General features: G+C 33.7%; 3 protein-coding genes across 11 annotated transcripts in view; 2 read left to right on the top strand and 1 right to left on the bottom strand.

Moving 5' to 3' along the window:
• Positions 1–1,210: 1,210 nt before the first annotated feature.
• On the top strand, positions 1,211–3,557 carry LOC116032679 (kxDL motif-containing protein 1). The gene is made up of 3 exons (XM_031275367.1): positions 1,211–1,358; positions 2,436–2,588; positions 3,271–3,557. The coding sequence occupies exons 1-3, from the start codon at positions 1,243–1,245 to the stop codon at positions 3,371–3,373; spliced, it is 372 nt and encodes a 123-aa protein (XP_031131227.1). The 5' UTR covers positions 1,211–1,242; the 3' UTR covers positions 3,374–3,557.
• A 529-nt stretch (positions 3,558–4,086) lies between these two features.
• On the bottom strand, positions 4,087–11,677 carry LOC116031937 (ADP-ribosylation factor GTPase-activating protein AGD12-like). 8 transcript variants are annotated; one of them, XM_031274296.1, is made up of 10 exons: positions 11,590–11,677; positions 11,044–11,146; positions 10,369–10,584; positions 10,170–10,251; positions 9,127–9,202; positions 7,069–7,232; positions 6,518–6,629; positions 6,139–6,255; positions 5,631–5,726; positions 4,087–4,552 (listed from the first exon to the last, which is right to left on the bottom strand). In XM_031274296.1, exons 3-10 carry the CDS (start codon positions 10,370–10,372, stop codon positions 4,271–4,273), a joined length of 933 nt encoding a protein of 310 aa, XP_031130156.1. In that variant the 5' UTR covers positions 10,373–10,584; positions 11,044–11,146; positions 11,590–11,677; the 3' UTR covers positions 4,087–4,270. The 8 variants fall into 8 exon arrangements, with proteins under 8 accessions (XP_031130156.1, XP_031130153.1, XP_031130157.1 ...); XM_031274293.1 differs by having other exon boundaries at positions 11,057–11,146; XM_031274297.1 differs by having other exon boundaries at positions 10,369–10,581; positions 11,057–11,146.
• Positions 11,678–15,289: 3,612 nt separating this feature from the next.
• LOC116031938 (nuclear transcription factor Y subunit A-7) overlaps positions 15,290–17,192 on the top strand; it is a 4,756-nt gene continuing 2,853 nt past the window's right edge. Inside the window, exons 1-3 of one of the 2 annotated variants that reach the window (XM_031274302.1) lie at positions 15,290–15,497; positions 15,977–16,046; positions 16,531–16,676. In XM_031274302.1, coding sequence (XP_031130162.1) covers positions 16,016–16,046; positions 16,531–16,676 — 177 coding nt within the window. In that variant the 5' untranslated portion in view covers positions 15,290–15,497; positions 15,977–16,015. Of the gene's footprint in view, positions 15,498–15,900; positions 16,047–16,530; positions 16,677–17,192 lie in introns of both variants that reach the window. The other variant, XM_031274303.1, reaches the window with a different exon arrangement.

Here is a 17,192-nt window from a genome sequence, read left to right as displayed (position 1 = left end):
CGTGTATACCTTTCTGCTTTGCGAATTGAAAATCGACTTCACTGTTGCCTCAAGATCCGTGGCGGCGGCGGATTTCGGCGACTTAAGTTCCCATCCAGCGAAGCACTTCCGCTTGTCTCTCTTCCTCACGGTCTTTCTCTCCATACTCGCCACCTCTTTCTTCCTTTTCTCCTTCTACATCGTCCACAAGCTCTACCGGTTGCTGGTTTTCTGGGTTTGTGTTAGATTCAACAGAGGGTTTTAGCATCCTCTGAGAATCAAATTCGTGGTTTCTGAGAGCGTCTTGAACGAACTTTCTGAATTATTGGATTTAGTACACGAATAAGTTACTTTCAGTATATTAAAAATAGAGAAAATGGTCAAATAGAGAATACACAAATAATTTAGTACATTATTTGCATTAAAAAAAAGTATACTATTTGCATTTAGTACACGAATAATCTACTTTCAGTATATTAAAAAAAATAGAGAAAATGGTCAAATAGGCCCTCAAACTTTACCCAAAAGTGCAATTAAGCCATCGAACATTTAAAAAGTTCAATTAAACACACAGACTTGTCATTTTGGTGCATTTAAAACCATATGACCGGTTGTTCCAGGTGAACACCTAATCATAATTTTTCCGACGAACATTCTGGCGGCCGGCAACCGAAATGTTCATCCCCGACCAATAGTTGTCTTCTCCGTGACCGCACTGTTCAACTTCTCCAATTCTCCATTGGAGAAGACAAACTTCTCCGAACACACTGGTTCGTCTTCTCCAATGGAGAAGACAAACAGTGCGGTCATCTTCTCCAACGGAGAAGACGGCCATTGGTCGGGGATGAAAATTCCGGCCGTTGGCCGCCGGAATGTTCGTCAGAAAAATTATGACCGGTTGTTCACCTGGAACAACCGGTCATATGGTTTAAATGCACCAAAATGACAAGTTCGTGTGTTTAATTGAACTTTTTGAATGTTTGAGAACTTAATTGTACTTTTGGGTAAAATTTGAGAGTCTATTTGATCATTTTTCCTTACAAATATACTTTTTGTTATTGTCCACACAATAATTTGCCGAATTCTTTTTGTTGGGTTTTATTTTGGGCCTAGAATGGGTTGTCACTTGTCAGGACGACCGTTTAATTAAAGGCCCGTTTTATTTAATTAAGCCGATTACTAGTAAAAAGCCCAACATTGTTTGTTTATGAGTGTATGGCTCCCTCTCTCCCTCTCACAACTGAGATTGAGAAGAGGAATGTGATGGAGGAATGGGAGAAAGAATCAATCAAAACGGCGTCGGAAGAGATATCCACAGAGGTCAAAACCCTAATTGATTCCCATGATTTGGATTCTCTCAAGCAGTTGCAGCTTCTTATGTAGGAGTACTTTTCTTCAAACCCCCATATCTTTTATGCGTTTGAAGTTTATTATTTAGTTATTTTTCGTTAATTCTTCTTCCTGGGATTTGTCTAGAGGATGATACTTTTTTTTTTTGTTCACTATGAGCGTAATGTCAAGTTTTGATGAATTAAGGTTCCACTGATCGGTATACACTGCATTAATGCTATATATAGGAATGATGGAAACAACTCAATAAACAAAATTCAAAAGAGTTTTTTCTTTTGGTCCTATGACTTTAGTGCCTCCGTCGATTTATGTACACGATTTTCATTCTTGACATAAGCAGTGCTTGACTTTGATTTTTCTTTCCGCTTTTAGTCAGGGGACAACTTTTAATCGAAATCAACAAACCCTTATGCCATTAAGGGTAAATAACTTTTAATGTATTTAGGGATTTATTAATAGACAATTTTACCCTTAATGGCACAACAGTTTGTTGATTCCGATTAAAAATTGTTGCTCGAAAAGCGATGCAAAACAAGCAAATAATGTTTCTTTTTCATATTTTTGCTCGATTTTATTTATAAATATATTTAGGGCGTATCAAAAGACACTTTTACCCTTAACGGCACAATAGTTTGTTGATTCCAATTAAAAGTTGTCGATCGGATGGTCAAAAGGACTAAAAGTGGAAAACAAATCAAAGTCAAGGACTAAAAGTGGCAAAAAAATCAAAGTCAAGCACTACTTATGTCATGAATAAAAGTTGTGTACCTAAATTGACGGAAGCACTAAAGTCATAGGACCAAAAGTGAAAAAAACTCAAATTCAAAATGACCTTTCTCAGGCTCTTACCATGACCTGCTCAAAGCTTACTAGTAAAAAATGTTATGCTGACTAGCTACAGTGTATTATGAGGTGGAAAATGAGTCTTTTTGTGTACAAACTTGGCAAAATGTGTTTGGATTTTTTTTCCATGCTACTGTTTCTCAATGTTTTAATAGCATTTTAACTGTAAATCTGGCCAATGTCTAGTAAATGATCTGTTTCCTGTTCTTGTTTATTTTTCCATGATACTTTTGATTTTTAAAACTATGACTTTGGAAGTGCAGATTGGGACGGTTGCAGGACAGCAATGCAGTTCTTTCCCACTTTAATGATTATTCAGAGCATTGTTTTGCTGAGGTCTCTGCTGATTTCTCGAGAAATACACGCCTCTTGAAAACTATGAAGTCGGACCTTGATTACATATTTCAGAAGTTGAGGTATGTTCTTTTGCATCTAATACAGTGTAATAGTGGATGGTTAAAATGGGCCGGGTACACCATATAGGAGCAAGGTATAGCTCACATAGAGTAACCCATTTTTAGATGCATACGGCAGGTAGTTGCAAGTTGCGAATTGGATTTTAGCATCTCATCATTTTCACTTATTTTAAGAATTTTTCAGTTTAATGAGACGTTATTTTCTTTCATTTGTGCTCATGTTTCTTGCTCGCAGACTGTACTAGTAAGAAATTTACGTGTTTGTTTAGCTGTAGCTATAGTTTATTATCCATTATAGACTACGGAGTAATAATCACAGTTTCTTCTAACTGATGATTGAATTTGCTTATTGCCTCCAAGAGGATCTTTATATGGTTTGAACTATAACCAGATAGAAGATCTAAATCTTTGGATTTCACTTTACTCCAAACTTTTTCTTGAAAATGTGATGTTCTATAATATTGATGCTCAATAGCAATGGTATGCTCAAACGATTAGGAGCTTTGATATGCAATGGTATTTTAAAACCTTTTAATTACTATGCATCTTGTATCATAGACTATATAGTTGTAGTTGCATGTTGAAGACCATAACTTGATGCTGTAATATACAGAGTATTAAATTTGTTGGGGAATGTCATTATGAAAATCATTTTCACTTGCTTCTCTCCTGGAATATTTAGGAGCATGAAGGCCAAGATCTTGGCCACTTATCCTGATGCGTTTCCAGATGATTCAACGGCTCAAGCACTTGACAGCAGACCAGACCTTGAATTGCCACAATAATTTTGGATTTGTGAGTATTAGGAAGCTGCCAGGGCTTTTCTTTTCTTTGCATTTGGGAAAGGTCCAATGCTCTAAATTTCTCATAAAATTCCGGGTAGATCCTTGTTCATTGTGGTTGTTCTTGTAAATCATGGTACTCTATTTGAATTGTGAATAAATGCAATTATTGTTCATTTCCCTATAATTTTTTCGTGAACCTGATTTTGATTTAATATATTTATTTAAACAAAAACAACAACTATAGAGCATTGTGTAATGTCCGTGCACCTTTGCTATACATTATTACATCATTCTAGACTTTTCGACTTTCACATAGCTTCCCATAATTTATAGAATTATTACATCATTCTAGACTTTTCGACTTTCACATAGTTTCCCATAGTTTATAGAATTTTCTAAAAGCATGTATATAACACTAGTAGTAGAGATGTATAGAATATTCTATAACCTTGTAGAACTTTAGGTCTGTGTAGAGGTTCAGGGAGTAGGGTTCTAGAGAATAATTCCTAGTGGTAGGATTTAGTAAATCTCTACCATCCATGGGATGGAATGAGTATAAATACCCCTATGAGGCTCATTTAGTGATGTGGCATCTTTTCCTTCGCTGAATAGTATATATGGTGCATCGTTCAGAGACCGGAGATGAAAAGCCTCTACTGCATTGTTTCGTAAAATTAAGCTACAGTTATTTCTGTCTCAATGAAAAAAATAAGTGTACAACAACATGAGCAGTCTCAATGAAAAAAATAAGTGTACAACAACATGAGCAGTCTCAATGAAAAAAAATAAGTGTACAACAACATGGTGCAGTAATTCAGAATCAAAATCCATGCAAAACATTTATTAAAAATGACAAATGAAAATGGGAAGTCAAAAAACAAAACAATCTATATACACCTAATGATCAAGAGGCATCCACTCTAATTCTAGATCAAGCTCGCCCGATTCTACATTTTGCAGCTTGAGCCTTATTTCTTGTTTCACCCTCCCATCGATGATGTTTACAGGACTGTCCTCGATCAGTGCATTGTCATCTGATTTCAGCCACTTTCCTATTTGCATATCACTGAACATTCCGGGATCTCCATATGCCATTGCAGAAGTTATCAGAGACTGAATATCGATCTCGGCCTCACCCATTATATCATCAGCAGAAAACGTGTCATAGTCATAAACTTCCTGAAACAATATAAGTTAGAAGGTTTGTTAAAGTGATACACGAGTCCATGGAACTTTAATGCAATAAGTATAATGAGACCATATGACCAACCAACCACTCACCTAAATAGATGGGGTGAGAAGAAAAGTATACATGCAATCTCAGCTTTAAAGTTTATGGAAAGCTGCAACATGGGACACTTCAACCTATCCAATTATACTAATAGTCTCAGTCTCAACTTTAAAGTTTATGGAAAGCTGCAACATGGGACACTTCAACCTATCCAATTATACTATCTGTCTATCTGACCTTAAAAACTCTACTTGACTTGACCCTACTATGTTAGAGTTGACGACTACAATGTTTAAACCTAAATTAGTATAACAATGAATATTACTTCGGAGTTTAGATTAAAAATTTTAAATGTATCACACAAACACTTTGATGCATTATGTTGAAAAATTTAAAGAAAATTGATATTCATTATTAAAATAAAAGATTTTAAAAAGTAGTTTAGAATTTATTTATCAAATGCAAAATAATTTGGACATAATTATTACATTGTGTAGAGGTTTGAATTATTCCATTTGTTATTAGACCTTTAGCTGATTTGATGTAATTTTTAAAAAATAATTTGCTTGTCAACTAATAGCTAACTCAACATGGTCGGATCATGTCAAATTTTTTTGGGGAAGAATAGTATAAATTGATATAATTGTCACAAAATATGAAAGTCCAGTATGAAATTGTAAAAAAAAAAGAAGAAGAAGAAGAAGAATTAATTCCACTTTGACTATAATAACATTTCCCCTTTTAGTCATCGACTATCAATTCAACCACTTTTGATCTTACAACTTTTTCAAACTAACCAAATTCAGTCTAAAATGTTTGAAATGTCCTAATATGAAGGGTGAAGTTTGGTGAGAATGAGGGTATTTTGGACTGAATTTAGTCAATTTGGCAAAACCAAGGGACCAAAAGTTGTTGAATTGATAGTTAATTACTAAAAGTCAAAATATTATTATAGTCAAATAACCAAAAGTTGTATTAATTTGAAAATAAATCATGATTGTAAAAAGATGGAAGGAAAGCTATTACCAGCTTTAATGGTCCATAATCTTGAGGAATAGAAAGCATGAGGTCTTCGTTCCAAACGGGATTCAAATTGCTCCTCACCACAGTTGTTTGTGCTTTCTAGGAACCAAAGAGCCAAGCATGAGAGAGAAAGAAAGAACTGAGGTATGAAAAAGCCAGCGTGATTCAACACTTGGTTCTACAATCTTCCTCAAAATTAGTGTATGCACAAGTAGGAATACAGAATATATAAAAGAAAATACTCATTGAACACATAACATGAACGACAACACAACTAGTAAAACAAACCTAGGTGGTTATAATTGGTTAGGCAGTCTAGCAAGTTCATATAGCTAGTAGGAGCTGAGGCATTATAAGTAAAAGAAGGAAAACAGAGAGCAAAAGAAGAAATAGAGTCACAAAGATTAAGTCTACCTTTTCTTCATTTGGACATGAGACAAATTCTCCATAACTAATTAAGTCAATAATTCCTCATTGAAATTCTGTGTCCCCATAGTAGAGAATAACTAACCTGTTGCCCAATAGTCAAAATAACATAAGGATCACTTGAGAGCATGTCTCGAACAGCTAAATTTGTCCCTTTCAAAACTGTAATCTTCAAGATTCCAATGAACTCCACCATGCCTTCCTGTGAGAAAGTTCAATATTAGCTGCATAGAAGTCATGACCTAAGCAGAGAGAAATTAATGATTCTTCTATCATTTGAAAAAACCACTCAAGTCCTCTTCAATGTAATACTAGCTAACTACAAACCCTGGTAAACCACTGTAAACTTGCATGAGAAATCACAAATAGTTTAGAGTCTTTCTAACTTATCAAAAAGAAAAAACAATTTTCATTCTGCCAATACAAAATTTGGTGCATGTCTATACAAACAAACAAGAACTTACAGATTTCTGACTTGAACTCCCAAAACCATCTGAGGCTGAAAGGGATTGCTTCTTTTGGTTTGATGAAATCCGCAAGCTAGGCTTCAGAAATTCTTGAAGCTCATATTTAGACCTAAAAATCAATAAACAGAGGACTGCCTACATCACATGCTGTGGAGTTTAGATAAAAACTTGTGTATTTGTTGATTCGTTTAATCATTATTCAAAGGTTGAAATAACAGGTGCATGAATTTAATACAAAGGGCAGCATGATATTTAGTTGATCAAAATAAATTATGTATATAGACTGTAACATGAACTTGTCTGCTGGAAGCCTACCCCACTGCTAGGTTATTAGAGGTAAAAATGGTCATGTCTTCTTGAATCCTAGACCTACTGTCAAGTTACAAGAGGGATGGAAAATATAAAGAAATCAAAATTATTGCATACAAGGTTTAGATTTAGTTTCCAGTTGACAGACCACTCAAGAGTCCAATATTAGGAAGGGCTAAAACCCAATGAAGACATGCATTACAAGTGCAGCAAAAGTAAAGATGCATCAACAACGACACCTGATAAATGAAGAACGCTGTTCGTGACTTGCATTTGGTCTAGGCTTTGAAATCCCATCAGGGATATAAGCTTCATAAATTGAATTTGCAGATGCATTTCCTCCAACCTCAACCATTGAATCAATGTCATCATCATTCCACTCATCTAGAGTCACAGACAAAACCTGCAGCATTGCAGTTCTAAGATGGAGAAGGAATATATATATATATATATATATATATATATATAAACTTAGAATTGCATATTTTTGTGATGCGTATTCACAAGGGAAGGAAACAGAGCCTTATTAATGACACACCTTGCTTGAAATGTAAAAGTGTACTCTGTAAGTAGAATCTTGGGGGATCTAGATTAGTCAGCTTCAGTTAGGAGGTGACTTAATATATAACCAATAATCCTAAGCAGATCGGGAAGAAGGGGAAAAAAAAAAAGAACATGAAGCATAGCTCCTATCATCTTAAATTGGATACTTTGGGAAGAAAGACAGGTGCTACTTCAAAGGTTATAAATGTAATGACTTATTTGAGGCTTTGAGCATACCTTATTTTCTGGTTTCACAGGGTTCCTACAACCAAATAACCTTTCTTTATTTGATGTTTTGGATTGACTTAATATGAGTTAGTTTTGGGGCTTTCTTGTACCAGCTTTTGATGTTCTCTTGTTTGTAACTTTGGGTTGAGGTACCCCCAAGGAGAATCTTTAGTTCTCAAAAAATCAAATCCTAAGCTGAACAACCAATCTTGTAATGTTAAGTTGTTTACGTTAAGCATGCCCAGCACATCCATGGAAGCACCCGAAAAAAGAAGGCTTCAACTTTTAACATCTATTAGGTCAAAAAGGAACTATGTTTGGTCCCAGTTTCCCAGAAAATGAAGTGAAAAGGGGATCAGAAGGTGGAAGAAAGGGACTGAATTATGTGTTTCTGTAAGGTCAAGGATAAATAAAGTACAACCTAAAGCTATAGCCAAATTTAATGTTTATGAGTTCATAAAAAGAAAGGTCGAAGAATGAATTCACAAATTTTCCAGATTGCACTATTAGTATGTAAAAAAATCCTGACATGAAGAAATTGAAAGCACCAAATATGAGTGTCAGGTCATATTTACGATTTGATGGAATAATGGTGCCTAGCCCAATTTGGCCAGGCACATTTATCAAAGTTATTGGCACAGCCTAGACCTGGAAGCCTATTAACTTGGGAGCACATTCAGACAGCATTAATGGCAACTAATGTGTTCACACCTGGAGCCGTCATCGTCGCACATGAAGCAAGAAGTCACCTTGGTTCTGTCAGTTCAATTAATTTGTCTGCTGACCTTTATTATTCCCAAGGGACATTCTTATATAAATATTAGTTCAACACTTTGTAATAGGATTCAATTTTTCTAACAATTGGCCATTACTCTGCTACTTGGCATTCAGAAATTGTACTCAGATTTTACTGAAAATTATTCAAATAGACAAATAGTATTTACAACAGTTTCCATTTACCACTCTACATGTACTCTTATTTTTAATATCATTTATGTAGTATATATACTAAAACTTGTATCCAGGGGTGGCTAAACCCATCACACTTATAAAAAACTCATTCTATTCTACTTCTACTTCCTCTCCATCTTCCTCCCCAGTTATAATAACAGAACTGGACACTCTGATCTATATATGAAAAGAAAAACCGATTAATACTATTTAACATAACCTCTAAAAATGCATCAGAATATCCCATCTAGGATAGCTTGCAGCTAATATTCAGCCAGCAGGTAAAAAAAAAAAACACTCTGTAGAAAAAGTAAATGTCTCGCATAAACTGGTCTACACTGCAAAGGCATCTTTCCTTATTAACATGGAATAAATATGTCAAAATGAAGAAACACACTTATCAAACTAAGGTGCATAATCACATCAAACTTCACCATCAAGAAAAGCATGTATACATAAGGCATACCACATGTTTCTATGCTAGTCAGTTGCATGGCATGTCATCCACTTTTTATTATATTCTCAATTCTAGAAGGAAGGAAATGAGGAAAATGGAGCAGCACAATGAAACTTACCTTTGAGATATGAGTGCCAAGACTTCTGTGCACACCACAGCACTTTAAGCATATAAATACTCCAATATTGGCCGATCTAGAAGTGAAGAAAATAATATAAGCATCAAAGCAAACACAGAACACACACAAAAACACCAGTAAGTGTGTGTCAAAATGCCTCCATTGCAATCCAGTGTAGATGATTAATAAAGAAACTCCAAATTCCCTTGAGCTACACTTCAATGCTCTTCATAGTCATGCATGCATTTAGACATAAAAATAATGGTGTCATTTGACATCCTGGATAAAGAGATGATAGAACTCATATTTGAAGATGTTAAATGGAGAACTCTGTATGTTTTTCATATATTTCAGACTCAAGAATACACATATTTATACAAGAAGATATATACTAACTAAGGTAAGGATCGGAATTCAATCCCTAAGAATATGCACATTAATCCCTAATATCATGCTAAATATAATCCTACCATGTATAATGTCTAACAGAAGAAAAGTGGAGAATCTAGCTATGCTCCTCTAGTCATTGCAGATGTTTGTAACCATATAGGATATTTATGAAGGTAGGGCAATCATTACTATCATGACTATCTCCACATACTGATATACAAGTATATTATTGGCAAAATATGATAGACACTAGAATCAGTTGTTTAATATTCCAGCCTCTGTTCTCTTATGTTAAATTCTCCATCAATACTTATGAGAAATTTCATAGAGATCAGAGCTAGGATACATTGACGCCCTTATACTCTATCCAATTATAAATATTGGCCAGTCCTAAGTATTACACAAAAGTATGTGCTGCACAAAACGTTGAGCCTATGAGCAAACCCATTAAAGTAGAAGCTAGGTTGCCTTTCACTTACAGTGAAGTAGCAATAAGCTTTCTTTCTATTTGCAGGAAACGGGGACATTTATATGCATTAAAAATATATAACAATAAAAAATAATATTCACATTTATACATATACATACATGCATACATGTGTGTGTGTGTACAAATTAACAAAGTCAGGAGGCATCCAGGTACAGGAACTTACGCCCATTTAGGGTCAGGAGTACCACAATCAGCACATACACGATTATCACTTTGGCGCAAAAGGTCGTTTAATCTTCTTTTACCTGTTTGAATACCATGGACAAACAGAAAACTTATTCTTATTAGAAATAAGTTAGTAAAATTGTAAAAATTGTAAAATGGTTGGAGAAACGGAGGAATTCACACAAAAACTTGATTACTCATTCTGTGAAATTGACCGTACGACTTGCTCTGTTTCCAACTTCCACAAGCACACTTTAAATGAGCACGGCAATGGGAGAGCAAAGATTATTTCCTACAATAAGTAGAATTTTCTGAATTTGTAGCAAGCTTCTGCAATATCTGGACATAATTTCACTTAAGCCAACTTTAAATCGTTCTTGTATGTTCCCCCTAACAATGATTCTGTCTTTCTTCTGTTACATAAAAGAATTAGAAAAGCATAATTGGATGAATTTCAGTACGTGAAGTGTATAAGCTATAACTCCAAAGCATTGAATATTACAAGAACATTTGCACACTAGAAGTGGCTGTCAAAATGAATCCCAGAGACTAGATAATTTATATGCAAGCTTTCACTGGCATAATTTAATAATTTCTGTGGCACCTTTCGACAACAGATGGATGGTTCCAGTGCCAAGTTCTTTATATTTTGTTCCCATTATTTCTCAACCATTTAGTATCCATGATATTGCTACTTGCCTACTTCTTTTAAAAGGAGAACTTTCTAAAATGACAGTAAACTGGTTACATTGTGCCCCAGCCACTCAATTTGGGGAGCTTGGTTGTAAAAATCACAACCAGTTAGAATTCATTTTAGGACAACATTACAATTGATCATGCACATAATTTCAAAAAACAGTAAAAGCTCATACTGGAAGCTCATACAATTGATCATTACAATTGATCATGCACATACTAAGCCCGGATGGATTTTTGCTCATGGCTCTGCCAATATGCTTCTGCCATCCAATAAAGCTGCTTCTCACCCACAAAGCATAAGTTAGTAAGATGCATAATTCAAGACCAAAAACATCAAATCTATTCCAAAACAAACCCACATAAAAAGCATGTCAGCATTTAGCCACGCTAATAGAAGCAAAAGAATTGCAGTGCAACAATTAAGCTCCAAACTTTCACAAAATGTAGTTAGAAAAAAAAGCCCAAATCACCACCAAACCGTTTCAGAAAACTGAAATTTCAAGCAAATAATTGTCCAAATCAAAAATTCGAAAACTAACAAAATTCAACGGGGAATAGAGCAAAAAAATGGGAAAAAAACAAAACTAAATTGGAATTTTGAGTAGTAGTATCGAGAGAAGATGAGGCACAGAACCGCAAAGGCTAGTGATTCAATCCCAAAATCAGAACGAGAAATGAGAGAATTGAAGATCGGAAGAGAGTGTGGAGAATCGTGTCACCTTATCAGTTGGAATGTTGAGAGAGATTGGGTTCCTCCTCGTCCTCGGCGGAAAGACTGAGATATCAGACGGTGGAGAGAGGAGAACGTTAGTTATGTTGGGTAATTAATTAATTAATTAATGTTGAATGAAGTACAATGTAATTATGCTTAAAAACCTGCGTGTTAAGAAATACTCATTAACTCGTTAAATAATTATGATCATCATTCACATATCATGTGCACTGCCGTTGAACCCACGGGTACATTGACTCGCTCATCAATTGCTTTTATTTATTTATTTACTAAAAAATGTTGAATAAATAATTTATTGATTTTATTTCTTAGACAATGAAGTGTCATGAGCATGCCCTAATTATAGGAAAAAACTTTAAACTCATACCATACTTAGACTAATAAAAATTGCAAAGTGCTGATCAAATAATTTATTGATTTTAATAATTCATCTAATCATCAATGAACAATTTAAGTTGATTTACCTCATTTACACACTTAGATCACAAAACAGACTACACTCAAAGTGCCTCTACGAACTTCTTTCAGAGCATTCTTGTGAATCACTGTTGTAACTTTTTTTTTGTAAATCAAAATTTGTATAATTAAGTTACTGAATACAATATTGTTTTTAGGTTACTACATAAAAAAAAAAAAAAAAACATGTAAGCAAAAATATGTAATTAATTTATTTTGTCCATAAAGACACCACTTTTTTTACGTTAACAAATGGCTTGATATGTCAAACTAAATATAAAATTGTAGTTTGGGAAGAAAAAAATATTTAAAAAAAGTGTAATATATTTATCATTTAAAAGCAATGCATGCAAGTCAACCATCCATTATTGTGAATGAAAGAAACACTCAATTATTCACCCAAAAAAAAACACTCATTTGTATTTTATTAGTTTAGTTTTTTTTTTTCTAATTCAATAACTTATTTTAAAAATAATAATAATATAACAATGTATCTAATGATTTTTGTCAGGACCGAGTTCACCATAATCGAGTATGTATAGCCCGAGATACTGGTCCAACTACAGAGACTACGACCCTGCGAATGGGCTAGGAATACTAATAATATTGACAATAGTCTAATCCATGTGATTGGGTTGAGAGTGTAAACCAACAATCATTATTGCATGGACCATTGTTCACACAGCTATGTAGATCATAAATAAAACGTACATTTTTAATATACTAAAAATATATTATTATTATGAGTAATACTACATGTACTTCCATATTTTACTCCATTTTATACTCACTGCTTACATGTCACTATTTGATTCATTCAAAAACATGTGGGCCACAGTAGTTTTTATTAATTTCTTTTCATTTTCCACTAATAAAATCAATACATGTGGCGAGAGTTTTACTCCCTTGGAGTACATATATTATTTTCCTTATTTTTGTACATAAAGTACATTATTTTAGAATACATTATTTAAGTACTGAAAGTATGTTATTTGATAGTACTATAAAATAATGTACATTCACTACAAAAATAATGTACTTTTAGTATGATAAAAATGTACATTATATTAATGGTCCACACAGCTATGTGGACCATGTTCCACATAATAATTTGCCGTAAAGCAAATACCGCTAAGCCAGGGTGCTTGTAGTGCTCAGATCGTGGTGTATCAATAAGAGACAAGACGCCCCTATTTATAGTAGAATCCCCTGCCATTGCACCGTCCACGTGTACAGCTCCTAATCCACCTTCGTCACCACCCTCCACGTGTCCCATGTCCGCTGACCCACACCATGTTGCACCCCCCCCCCTCTCGCTAGCGTGTCATACACCCGAGGCGTTAGAATGGGGCGCATCGGGGCCGCCAGTCATCGACAACACCTCCTCCCCCACTGGGTTGTCCCCGCCACCTTTCCTTGACCCTCTAACCTTACTCCCGACCAGAAGTCCACTAATAAGTTCACTAGTCTTAGCCCATGTCCTATATCCCCATAAGTATCTAACTTTGAAGGGGGATTAGCAATGCTTCATTATTCTTGACGAAAAAATCAATCGTAATCACCTTTTCGTTATTTTAAATGCTACTATTTTAATTTCACTATTACTAATTTAATATTAATGAAAGTTATTGTCATGGATATAACTACTTTCATTGAACCAAATCTTCTAAATATATCTGATTGTGGTTCGACTTCAATTTCAAATCACTGGTTCATGGTTATGTGAAATATAATAAATCAAAATAGACAATTTCAATTTAAATCGCTAGTTCAAAATTTCTTCTCCCCCCACCCCCTCCTCTCCTTAAAGACCTTACGTTTTTTTTTTTAATAATAATTTCTAGTTCAAAATTAGAACCAACCGATTTCGAACTTGAACATGCCTTTTTGGTTCTTAATTTTAATAAATCGGAACTAAAACTTTTTGAATTTCAATTTAGTATTTATAGTGTCCAGTTTGGTTAGGATCGAACCATGGTCATCCTTAACTTTAACTTGTGCTTTAGTGGGCTACTAAGATATGTGTCAATAAACCTTATTTAATTAATTATATTATAATTTTAATTTAAGATTTAATATACTCTTACATTTGTTTGATAATTGTAAATTTTATAATTAAAAGGTAAAAATTTATCAAGAATTAAAATAACCAAAACATTTCACATACAACTCATGACCAACTAAAAATAAAAAATTCGAATTCAATCATAATGTACGCCCCAACTAAAAGACTAACGTGTATTAGATTTAAAATTTCGTACAATTTTATTGAATTACCAAACATGTATATGAATTTAAATTTCCGTACAATTTATTATTATTATTATTTTGAATAAGGAGAGAAATTTAAAATCACTGCTAAAAGAATGTGTACAGAAAATGTCATTTATGTGTAATAATTAACAAATCGCACTAAAAAATAAAGCCTACAAATAATATTTCATGTACTCATGGCAAATTATACCATAGATCATAGTCTACACTGCATTGTAGACCCTAGTTAAAAAATAACATTCAGATTTTATATATGTAGTTGTCACATTCTATACATGTAGTTAACAATTTATATACATGTAGCTATCATATTATGTATCAGCAATTATCAAGTTATTTATTTATATGTACAAAAATTATTAATTGTAGATACAAAATACATTAATTGAATGTACAAAATTTGTGTATCAGAGTCTAGACTGCACATTTATGTTTTTATGTTTATGCTCACACACCCACATCTCCTCACGTGTGCGGACCGATTGACTTTGATGGACTCCAAACATGACTCTAATACCAAATTGAATCATATGCTTCATCCAACTAAAAGCCTAAGCTGATAGTTGGACTGAAAATTTGTGTTTATATTATGTTTTATGCTCACAATAACAATTGCGTACTCATTTGGTCACTATTTTCAACTGAGATAAATTTTTATTGATTTACTTGAAGGTTTCGCTAAACGTCACGTGGCCCAAATAGAACCCACGGGCCACAATGATGAATGCTTTGGTGAAACATTTGAAACCATTAAATAAAGAACATTTTTCACTGACAAAAGGGGCCCAACAAAAAAACTTCTGGTTCAGATTGAGACTGTCTGTGAGTCTGTCCAAAACTATGGACCACTTTGCCCTCTTCAACTCCAATCCACAGACTTTTCTTTTTTCTTTTTCCTTTTTTTTTTTTGGTTATTGATTTTAAATTGTGCCCTCTATTCATGATTCTCTAGAGGGTTATAAGAAGTTTCCAGTAAGCAATCCAGTAGGGATAGAATTTTGATTCCCCACACAAATTTTCAATTTCCCATTCCAATCCTAAAATCCCTAATTCCTTTTGTTTTTCTCATTCTATTCTATTCACATTATTCAGATGCGATGAGAATTGGAATGGTAGGTGCTATCTGATTCCAGTGCAAAACGGCAAGAAAATTCTTTTAAAAAGGTAGGTTTTTTTTAAAAACCCTAATTTCAAAGCTTTGCTCTGTTTTTTTTTTTTTTTTTTATTTGTGTTGTTGAGTAAGATTGAATTTCTAAATGAAAAATGAGTGAAAATTCAGTATAACTCAGGTTTCTGTTCTCTCTGGCAATTCCGGACACAATTTCTTTACTGAACTTCAGCTTTTCACCGCATACAGACTACAGTTTAGTTTCTGATTTATTGGGTTTTTTTAAAACTTTATTTTAGCTGATTATGTTAAAAGTTGAGTGAGCCTGTTTAACTTATCATTGCTCTGTTGGTATAGTATATTCAATGTTATTTGGTTTTAACATAATTCTGCTGCCAATCTCTATAAAGCTATATATGTTTAGCAGTGTGATAATTCTGTGTCTATAAATGGTTGCAGGCATGTAATAATTTCTGGTGGGTGATATATATTGTTTAGATGTATTGTTGCCCCACGTTTAACTGTGTGTTGCCAGGTCTGTTATCAATTCAAGGGTCTTGAGACAAGCAGCATTATGACTTCCTCTTCAGTTCATGAGCTTTCAGGTTTTTCCCATACCCTTTACTGTGATATATGAAACAAATAGAAATGCAGAAAGTATGCTATTGAATATTGAAACACTGTGTTTTAAAGTTATAGTTGCCTTTTCTACCCAAGGTGTATCAATAAGAATAAGGTGACTTATTATCCACAATTCATTATGCTAGCAGATATCCAGTGCAATTATCACTTATTCTTATTTAACTTAAATATTTAACCTTTTTAAACTTTCAATCAATCTATGTTTTCTGCTAAGATCCTTAACATTGACTAAGATTCTACAAACAAGAAACCATTCAGGCAACTATACTGCCATTGCTCTGGTTTTGTTGGGTTGAGTATTTTGACATTTGTAAAAAATATTGGGGTTAATCTACTGCTTAATGTGAATTAGACTGTTAAGTTATGCTGTTGTTCCTATCTTACATTCTTTTTTCAGGTGCAATTTATGACATGTTTCTAACTATTGTTATTTTGGTGGAATTTTAGATAATAGTGAGACTGAACAGCAACAAAAGCACTCAGAGCATGAAATTCAGTCTTCATCACCGTCAAATTTGATGCCTCATTCTGCGACTATTGCACCAGCTATGCATTATGCGATACCTCCACAAAATGGAAATGGAAATGCTATGGTATTATAAGAATCTAGTAACACAATGTTTTTAATATATCCCTGATACAACATTGTTTTAAGCTTTACACTGCCATATCCTTATTTGGTATATGCAGTTTTGCTAGTATGGTTCTGCTCTTGCATTACTGTAGTAGTGGTGCTGGGTGCAAGCAAATCTATGATGCTTGCTGATGGCCATCCTATTAAATTGCCAGATGTTGCTCCTAGTAGCTAACCTTATTAATTTGCAAATATAGGAAAATATTTTGGTGGAAGCGTGGAACACAATTCTTCTGCTCTCCCTTTAGAATGAATTTTTATTTGTAATGATTTAAGAACTTTTGGGCATGCTTTGTTAGTATTTTTGTGAATTGATATTAAAATTGGATATGTTGACTTATAGATATATGGCGGAATAATGCTAAAAAATATAAATAAATAAAACATTAAAACTACTTGTACATAAAATGTTTGTGACATAGCAATTCTTTTTTTTTTTTTTTTTTTTTTTTTTTTTTTTTTTTTTTTTTTTTTT

The sequence above is a fragment of the Ipomoea triloba genome, chromosome 10 (assembly GCF_003576645.1).
Source record: "Ipomoea triloba cultivar NCNSP0323 chromosome 10, ASM357664v1".
In the NCBI taxonomy this organism is placed as follows: Eukaryota; Viridiplantae; Streptophyta; class Magnoliopsida; order Solanales; family Convolvulaceae; genus Ipomoea; species Ipomoea triloba.
This window is presented reverse-complemented; position numbering and strand designations above follow the sequence as displayed.